Source organism: Hermetia illucens, chromosome 5, assembly GCF_905115235.1.
Source record: "Hermetia illucens chromosome 5, iHerIll2.2.curated.20191125, whole genome shotgun sequence".
NCBI lineage: Eukaryota > Metazoa > Arthropoda > Insecta > Diptera > Stratiomyidae > Hermetia > Hermetia illucens.
The window spans coordinates 29685801-29696058 of NC_051853.1; the positions used below are offsets into that span (position 1 = coordinate 29685801).

General features: G+C 42.5%; 1 protein-coding gene across 1 annotated transcript; it reads left to right on the top strand.

The window, feature by feature from the left end:
• The first annotated feature begins 256 nt into the window (after nucleotides 1-256).
• On the top strand, nucleotides 257-1415 carry LOC119657370. The gene is made up of 2 exons (XM_038064253.1): nucleotides 257-442; nucleotides 636-1415. The coding sequence occupies exons 1-2, from the start codon at nucleotides 356-358 to the stop codon at nucleotides 1152-1154; spliced, it is 606 nt and encodes a 201-aa protein (XP_037920181.1). The 5' UTR covers nucleotides 257-355; the 3' UTR covers nucleotides 1155-1415.
• Nucleotides 1416-10258: the final 8843 nt, after the last annotated feature.

Sequence of the window (10258 nt, forward strand, 5' to 3'; positions counted from 1 at the left end):
TTTTATTCTCCCAGCATTTTTTTGCCATAATATTCGATATTGTCTATTCGGTTGTTATCCCATAATCTGCACGATAATTATATTATGAAATCCTCAGTTTCCAATGAATTTTCGCAGATACTTCGAATATTTATTCACGAACAACTTAACTTATGTCGACTACTATACATTTTTGAATTCTTCGCTCCTATCTCCAAAGGCTACTAAAATCTATTAAAAAAAAGTGAAGGCTAACGCCAAGGCAAAGAGGGAATATGGTTTCATTTATTTAGTTCGAATTTTTCTCTCTCGGGGACAGACAGGATATTTCACGGCTTTTTTTCTACTTCCGGAAAATCTTTCAAAGACTGTCCGAATGTTTGGAAAATTAGCCAAAACACGACTTGCGATAGCCAAGTTTTTAATCCCGAGAAGTTTTCACTCGATTAAAAATTTTAACCTTGTGAGTATGTTTGACTTTTGAATACTGAAATTTCTTTCTATTTTGATTTGGAATATGTTGCCGAATTGGCTTGAAGAGTTTTTCTCTCAATCAGGCTAACTTTAATTAATTAGTTCTATTTTTAATTTTTTTTTCTACGTCCTTCAAAACTTTGGTTGAATACTGAACGTTGCCTTATTTTCTCTCCCTTTAGAGTCAATCGTGGATAAACATTTTACCAGCCAAGCAAAGTGGTAGTTTCCTCAATGCTGCAGGACACAGATATTTCAGTAAACGCTCCCAACCAACTTGTAATAATGGGACAAAGCCACCACTTAACTGCTCCGGTGGAAATAAGCTGGACCCAAATTTTGAAAAAGCTTCAAAAAAATATGCAGAAAATTTTCTAATCGGCACTGGAAACTCTTCAGTCTGTTCCGATGGACACAGGGAAGCTCTGGATAACCTCACTGAATTGCAACTCCGGTTTACTAACAACAGCAAAGAACCAGATGATTTCTGTCAACACACAGGTCCTTGCAACGAACAAGGAGGTAAGATGTCTTGTTGGTTAAAAAATAAGTGCTGCAGAAAACCGGTGAAGAGTGGACCTTGTGAAGGTCCTGTATTACCCGGAGAATACCCGAAAGTAGCTAGACGTAGAGAAATTGAATGGCCTAATCGATGTACCATAAAGCAAAAGAAGGATGATGCTGATGATGTGTGCAAGTGAACCTCAGAAATGGAACAGGTGCCGATTTTTTCTTCCAAATACTCGCTGAAATACCAAAAATTTAGATTTGGCTGTTGCTTTTAAGGAAAACGAAAAGAAGAATAATTGAACGTAAAAGTTGTGTATATTTTTACTTTGTAACATTGCTACTAAATTTGAACTTATTAAGAGTGGCTAAAATATTTACCTGGACACATGAGCATTGCTTAGAACGATTTTCTGAGCAAGAACGATCCAAGCGGAATAAAAATATAAACCCCAGATATGCTTCCTTGTAATAGAATAATTTACCCCTTGGTGGGGTATCAACCATCTGCACGCCATCGCCCGTTACCTGAAACGTGCTTTTAGCCTTTCGGTCATACCCTTCTTCCGATATCTGGGAAAGGAATCGTGATTCCCCTCTGCGAGTAGGCCGTCAAGCCCAGCAATTTTACTCCTTTTGAGTGCGTTAATGTTGGAAATGATCTTTTCTGCTTGGAGGAACTGCCCGTATCCGCATGTTACGGTTGACGGGCAATTTCATCCACACGAGGAGGAACTATGTGGTGCGGTGTAAACTTCTGAACCTTGGCTTAGGTTATGATAACACCCAAGGTTAAGCGCGGTGTGAAATAGTGTGTGTGAAGCTTTGACAGAATAGGACAGTGAGACAAAAAAAAACAGTTGTTTGAATGACTGATTGAATGGGACACAATTTTAGTGGTGAATCTGAAAAAAATGTACGAAAATTTTTAACGCAAGTTGAAGGCTTACTCGAGCGACGGGAGCTCAAGCTGCTGTAGTAACACATCAGCAATTCAACCTCTCCCCTGGTCCTTCTGCTAATATAACATTCGCTGATCTAACTGTTTTCTTGTAGCTTCTAAATCTCTCTGAGACCTTTTTCCACTACTATTTTCGTTTAAATTAAACAAAACTGTTAAAATCGACTCAATGGTTTTCTGTATGGCTCAAGGTGGAAGGAAGTTGTGGGGGATTCTCATCTATTAAAACCACCCTTACCTTACCCTTCTTCCTTCCCCCGAACCGCCGCTTTTCCCAGTTCCGCCTGAGTCCTTATTATGTAGTCCACCATGCAGCAGTATGTCTCGGACTTCATGCTGAAGAATCATCCAACCCGAATCAGTGCAGATACTTCCTGTAAGCACCATGCCCTGACAGGAATTAGGTCAGGCAGTAGCTAATCTCGCTGTGTCGCCGCGAATTTACTCCTTCATCCTATTGTTGCTGCCAGTCTTCCAGCCACTCCCGCCTTGCCGCCATCCGGCGGTATTCTGTATCCTTTTCAGGCAAATTCATTCCCTTTTTCTCGTACATGTAGCATGGTAATCGAAACCATTCCGCAATAACACCCGGCACTAAGCGGTAAGTCATGTTTACCCAGACCCCAGATCGATGCCGCGCATAATAGTGTAGGTAGAGCCACTTCGCCCAAAAGTGATCTTTCGCTGGAGTTGGAAAAATGTTTGGCATCATCCGTGCCGCGTAACTTTACAGTGGTATGTGCCGCTTTGACGCCGGCATAGTTCAAGTATCCCTTGAAATTGGCCTTTGGTCCGCAAGGTCAAGCCACACTTTTATCGTGGCCTCTTTTGGCACGAGAAGAACAAGGACACCATTGTTCATTGCGTTCCATTGGAAAGTACCGGTGCACTCCTTAGGTCTCTTATCCGTATCGTGCCAAATTGTCCTTTCCGATAGGTAACTTTCAACGAGCTTCTTTAAATAACTAGGCATATTCGTTTTAGCCAACAAACCTTTTATCCATTCTCAATTGACTGAATTGAACGTAATTTGACGTTCAATATTAACACGATATACCAAGCCAGCTTGAAAATCCCCCCGTTGAAGATTCGCTGCCCAGCCCTAGCAGTACCATATGTTCGCGCTATGAATCTCATAATTTGTGCTACTTTTTCTGAAGCCGCTACATCGGGAGTAGCATCTTTGTGAATGCACTCCTTTCAAAGGGAATGCGCAGTGGCGATCAGCCATCGCAAAAGCCGGCACATGTGCGCTTGCCGGCGTTTTTTCCAAGCGACCTAAAACTGTGGTTTGCCGTCTGCGAACAAAGTTTTGCGACCCAATACATTTCCGCTGAAACACTGTGTTTTAGATACGTAGCCGTTTCTCTTGACGAGAAATTCACGCTCGAGGCTAAAAACATCAATCTCAGCCCACCTGCTGTGAACCCAAAGTCGATATCCAAAGAGGCGATTGGGCACGTCGCACGAACAAAGGATCAGGCGACTGCTGAAAGGTGAGGAGATGGAAGACTGCAAGCCTAGCCAATTTTCACGACTTCTGTAAGATTTAGGCGGACCCGCAATGGGTGAGGAAGTTTTCCGTACATTATGGTTCCCAACCAACATGCAGGGTATCTTCGCAACCCAAAAGGATGTCGAACTCGGCCAAGTAGCTGACCTAGTAGAAGCGGCCATTGCAAAACTCACAGCAAAGGTACCGCGCTCAGCGCTCGAGTAAGCCGCTCAACCGATTCTAATTTCGATAGTTCACGCATGAACCGGGGCAGACCTAGTCGGTCAGAGTCACTACTCCTTAGCAAAATAAAATCTTCTGTTATAGCAATTTAGCGAGTTCCCTCCGTTTGGAGAATGTTCAAAGAATCACCTCTTCGTGGAGCTATTTGAAAAAAATACGAGATATCTACAAAATAGAAATAAAAAAATGACAACATCACAAAAAATCTTGCGATTTTGATCCACCGTAGTCTAAAATCCTTCCTCTAAGTTTATCGCACAAAGAACAGTACTATCAACTCGCTTCGAACACGTCCGAAATGTTAACCGAAAATGATCTCAGCCCATCAGCCGTCTCTCGATCAGCCGGTCCCGCTAAATTTGGCCTTGAACATCACGAGTTCATGTTGCCAGCAACATGCGCATCATCGTTGACGGATGCGGCAGATCATTCCCCTCTGTCAGAATCAATTCGCCCGAATGCATTTAATAATGCCCAATATGCGGCGAACTTTAAAGTGCACACTATAGATGCATTATTTGATCAAATTAATACGAAGCCGCGTTCACTACAGAATTTCTCACACAAGATGAATATAACCTTTATGCCCGAAGCATCCTGGCTCTGGTATTCCGACTTATTATTAGCAGAATATGGTCATGTGGGATAACAAATAAAAGTGCTCAATTGGTACTTTTTAAAATTAGCCTGTAGATGTAATGTTGTTTGCCATGAGTACTTCCGGAACTTTTTTCTTATCATGGATTCTGTCATACTGCTATCATAACCATCTTAGGTTACTGCATCCATGATATATTGTTTCTCCTTTTTAAAGCTTTCTGGTGAGTTTAGGGTGGTCAGTAACGGTCTTCACTGACTCATTGATTAACCAGTATGCCAATATATCTGCAGCAACACTAAAAATCCGGTAAAAAATTATGAGATCATCGTTCCATTTTTGGCTATGTGCTAAGTTTGACGAATGAGTCGTTCGAAAGGTACTTGACACAACACAGTTGAAAAGAGGCGCAAATCTGGAAAGTGGTTGCAAAAACTAACTGACTTTGCTCTACTTATGTGTGCCTAGCAACCATATTAATACACAAAGCCTACTCGAAATTTCTGGAAAATCTTATAAGAATCGATTCATGTACTTTCTGCTTGTCAACTGCACTGTCATGGTGTTCGGTGAAAGTACTTACAAGCTTGTGACATTTGTGGCCTCCACTAAATTACATGATTTTGCGTTACCTTTAAGAGAAATTCTACTTGTTTTGACTAAGTATGTAGCATTTGGAGCGAACCGTCTTTTTTCAGGAAACAACCCTCGGAGAAAAACAGAAAAGGTAATGATTGGAATTCCACATCATTCTATCTTCTCCTTAAACGAAGTTGATATTGGTTTGGATCATTACATATTGGGTTAAAAAAGCTTTTTTTAAATCCTAACAATATCCACATTAAACATTTAAGACATCTAAAATGGAAAATCCAATGTGAGTACCCGTTGAGATTCTATTTTGCTGGTGACATTCTACTGTTATACGTGTACGTATGTAAAACTCTATGCGTACAAGACAATATCTTAAATATCTTTAAAAATTAGGTATGCGTTGCTGCGCTAAAATCTTATCTGGCCCATAAGTCAGCGTGACCTACATTGTAAAGCATTTCTGAAAATGGATTTTTACTTAAACCGAAACATATGCCACTTGTTTCCAACATTGCTTGCTTGGATGGTTAGCAGTCATGGGTTCATAAAATATGTGGCTATCTGCAAGGTTCGTATCCGTGACCCATGCTGTTCACTCTCGTACTTTACGGAGCATGCTGAGCTGAAGATGCGGACTTATCTTGGTGACCTGCCACTCAGCATGGAGTCAATGCGAGCATGCAAACTTACATGCTCTCAGATATAAAATGTAGGTGTTAACAACATTCGACCAATTTCCTCGTTGTTACAATCTATAGGCCCAACAACATAAATCCAATCAACATTGTTAGTTTCACAGCAACCCGACTTCGAAAAGTCTTGAAAATAAAAGATTTGGTGCTGGGAAATTGTTTGGCTTATTCATTTTTAGCATGAAAAGTTGACGAAAAAAGTGGACTTAGAGGAATCCGTTCTTCTCCTTCACTGCGCTTCGACATACCGTACCGAATACCATCTGCTTAAAACCAATAAAAAGAAGATATCTTTTATGAAATCTAAAAGGAATTAGAGGCCACGTAATATGCACCACCACCTAAATTAAGTATTGTGTTAAGAGCATAGCAGTCAATCAAATGTACCCAGTACTAAGCCTTTTTAACAATAAATTAGGTGGAAAAGCCTTCACCCTACGCTAATTTTAAAGTTTTGAACGTGGAAAACAATAAGGGCATATTCTACCCGTACTTATTCAGCATTTCCCCACCGAGTCATACTCATTGCTCTGTCATTAATCCACTTTTGTCCAGGAACGACTATTGAGGAGAATTTAAGGTCGCTAATTGAAGTTTTTCCGTTGAATCGGAACTCTTTCTCAACGGGTGGTTCCTTTGATGGCTAATAGTTGCCGACAAATGCACTTTTGCCGGTTATTTCAATGAAATTTGAGATATCAAAAGCCGGAATGCAGACGGCCGACTCTGAAGTGAGTATGGTCGTAAATGCACATAGTGAATTGTATTGTTCGAGAGGTTGTACCTTATTTTGCTCGGTAAAATGATATTTTGCATTGTTTTAACATTACGAATTTGATGGTAGGTTCAGCCATTTGATGTCGGATTAAGTTGTTTTTCTTAATACTTTCGGCGAATAGACAATGAACGAGATTAGCTAATAAAGACCAAATAAAACTACCTCTGTTTGAAATGAAGCAAACTACAAAGACGACACGCAAATGGCAAATGGTCTTTGTGGATGAAATTTTTACATTGAGGGATGTGAGAACTATCTCTAACTAACTTTGCCAAAATGGAACTAGTCTTTGTCAATTAGTAGACCAACAATTCTGGGATTTAAAAGGTAGAGAACTCTTCAGGGGTGGCATAGAGCATGATCGAGTTTACCACCATAGCTATAAACAACTTATAGGTAGACCCTGCCATGGCCTGGCATCAACCTTGCCTGAGCCATATTTGCAGTGGGTGCTTTGTGGCACAAATACTGCACGTGTTGCCTATAACTGAGCTTCCTGAAGTATTAAACTAGAACTCTCTAGTCAATCCTTGACAGCACTGATTGCTTGCCCTGAGTATAACTCAACACCTTCAAGATACTTTGCGACCACAACCAGAGCTTCGTTCGGAAAGGGGAAGATTAAGTACATCGTTGTGCATGATGTTCCACAGCAGTGGGCTCAAGACGGACCCTTTGGAACACTCGTGAACCCAACGTACTCCTAGGCTCCGTCATCAACATCACACCAAAGCCTCCTTTCAGCTAAATAACTATCGACGATAACAGCGAGATAGGCGGGAATGCCATTTTTTGCCGGGCATTTCCGTATTAAATTCCCATTAGCCGGATTGAATACATTTTCACGATCAGGTTTACTACCACGCAATATTTGCTGGTACTATCTTTCATGAATTGCATTTTCGGCCAAGTAGCAACCAATTTGATAGCATCAATGGTTGATCTAGTTTTACGAAACCTATACTGCCGATCTGAAATGCCTCCTTTGCTCTCAACAACCTTCTTATAGAATACCTGCTCTAACATTTTCCTTACACCTGAAGGTTTACCAGACTTAGGTAGCAATACTAAATTCTACCACTTCTTTGTCGCTAGAAATATCCCCTTGGACATGCATGCTTCGAACAACTCAGTGAACATTTCCGGTCTGGATTTCGTGGTAAGCTTAGGGGCCTTTTTCGGAACTCCGCTCAGGCCGGGATTTTACTGTCGCCTATTCTGCCGCAGATTTCCAGCAGCTTGTCTCTGATTACTCGTTGAAATTGCTGTCACTTTTAGGGGTTAATAGAAATTGTCAGTATCCCCTCTTGCAGGGAAACAACCCCTAGATAGTTTCCAGCAAGATGGTAGGGCACGTGACCTGCGGAGATAAACGACTTGTGAATAGTTCCATCACGGTTTTAAAGGCACTCCCACACGGGTGTGTGGCCTCTTCTGAGCAGAGCTCTTTACAGCATTTCCTCTTGCTTGACTGGATGGCGACCTCCCTTACAGGTATTCCATTTGCCTCTGGTCGATTCTACCTACCGCCCTCTGAGCAGCTTGTCAGGCTGATCGAAGACGGGCCGCTTCACCATTCCACCAGTAGTTTGGTCTTCTATCGGGAAATTACCACTTCCTAGGCATGACGCGTCTATGCTTTGCCGATGCATTATGCCATATGGGCAGTTCTTTCTGTAGAGATTCGTTTTATTAGCTTGGTCCAACCCCACCTTTATGAAAGTTTGTCCAACCAAAGTTTTTGCAGACCTGCCTGAAATCTTTCTCGGTTTCTCGCATTATGGTTCTCTGTCCTGTGGCTCCACACATAGCTCAAATTGCCTGATGTTTACCGTGGTTGTATCGATCAGGTACGCAACGGAGCCAGACCCTCGTTTCAGAAAGGTTACTCAGTATATCTGCCGTCTGATTAGCAAGATAGCTCTCCCATTGTCGAGCGACAGCTGGATCATACAAACGATCAATGCTGAGCTTGTGGGGTTAAAGCTCTCCAACCCTGTACCAAGTGGTGGACGAAACATGCAAGGGAACGTAACCGACCATCAGTTGGTGATCCCTTTCGAGGGCGATGTCAGCGCCTCCTTGTTACGCATATCCAGGGCACAATACATAAATTTGCTTCTGATCGCGAATCGGTCGATCTGATTGCTCGCACGATGACGGTCAGTTGAAATCCAACTAACCGTATGGCAGGCTCTGCGCTCGAACCATCTTCCATCAATGACGAGACGGTGGAAGTTGCAGAAATTCACGAACCTTCTACCATTACCGTTGCGGTCGTCAAGATCGTGTCTCCCCATTATATGTCCAAGCAAGGTGTTGTTAGATCCCACTTTGGGATTCAGATCACCCATCGCGAACTGCATGTAATTACCCGTAGGAAGCATCCTTCTCTACTAAATCGGAAGTTTTCGATGGTGCATGGCATTGAACAATTGTGATGTTTCTTAACTTGGACCGGAATCTTTCAGTTAGTAGTCTATCAGAACCTACCTCCGCCCCCCCCCCCCCCTCGCCCCCTTGTTTAGGAGACAACTTGACACCGGATTCGCCTCTACTACCACTAGGCTTTCCAGCACATCAAACTCATCGCCATTAGTGTGGCCCCATCATTTGACTTCGCTTAGGACTAGGATGCCCAGCCTATATTGTTGGAATTCCCACTCAAGTTGGAGAAAGCGAGCATTCTGAGGACCCTCGCTACCTTTGTCGTAGAGTATTTGCAAAATTCCTGAATGCGATCAAAGTCCGTTTTCTAGAGTCAAAGGGCTTGAGGTCAGTGGTTTTCCGAGACGTTGTCGACGTTTCGGTAGCAATAAAGTTTCAGAATTCGAAGGTTGGTAGCCCACAATATATATTCCTTTTTGCCGCCTCTTGCGACAAGCAGAGAAGACTTTGAGTGTTTTCACTCCAACTCACAGATCCTTTATGTTGTCATGCCAGATAGTTGAAATATTAGCATGTGGAAACATGCGCGTATGTGTTTAAAATATCTATTCCCTCTATTACTGAGGCACGAATAACGTGACACTATTCTGCATGCCAAAGTCCAGCCTCGGGGTTAGGGGTTGTATATGTCTGTCAGCTCAGAGTTGTTATTTTAGTTGCTACGTGGGAAGTAAAATTCAAGTAGAAAGTGGGCCGTGTTCTCATCATTTTCTTTGTACTCCCCGCTGCTTTTGTAGACAAAGATCCGTTTCGAATTCGTGGCCACCTAAAGCGAGTTCTCCATGTTGTTCGTTAATGTCTTCAGAGCTCGGCTCTGTTTTCCGAGTCCGAGTTGATTGCCCCTTTGAAAGTTTCGCTCATGCTAGTTGTGATCATCTGGGTTGTGTTCTTAATTCCGGCAAAGGATTTGATGCACCTCTCAGGGATCGTAACTCGGCTGTGGTCGGCACTAATAGTTCAAAATATATCAGTTGGAAGTAGATAAACTCCCATTACACAATCGTCGTGTTCAACGTTCAATACCCAACACTAGCCGATAAGAGCCGCCTTATCAGGGGCTGTCACGGTTTTCGCCTGACCGCATTGACGAAAGTGTATTCATTACCCAAGTTTAGGATTTTCAGATCTTCTTCTAATAAACAGCGCCCATTAGCATTTGCTTGTCTAGTAGCCCATTGAAGCGCCCAAGGGTTGAAGTCACCGATAATCACCTTTGGATTTCGTCTCCTTGCACCGATAACAACATTTACGCGAATTCTGACCGTGCCAAACTTGGTGGGGCGTAGCAACTGCATATATAAAACACCACTTATTTGCGTCCACACAAAGCCACTGGCTGCCTGACTCGCAGTACATTGCATGGCTTGTCGACCATAAGCCCATATCACGGCTACACCAGTCGAAGCTATATTCACCGTGATTTCTATACGGTTCCTTTATTATGGAAATTTCTATCAGATTTATAGGTGGTCTGCTTAAGTAAATCCCG

Coding starts and splice junctions, on each gene's coding strand:
- LOC119657370 (XM_038064253.1), top strand. CDS start 356: ATGTTTGGAAAATTAGCCAAAACACGACTTGCGATAGCCAAGTTTTTA. Junction 443..635: donor CGATTAAAAATTTTAACCTT/GTGAGTATGTTT, acceptor CTCTCCCTTTAG/AGTCAATCGTGGATAAACAT.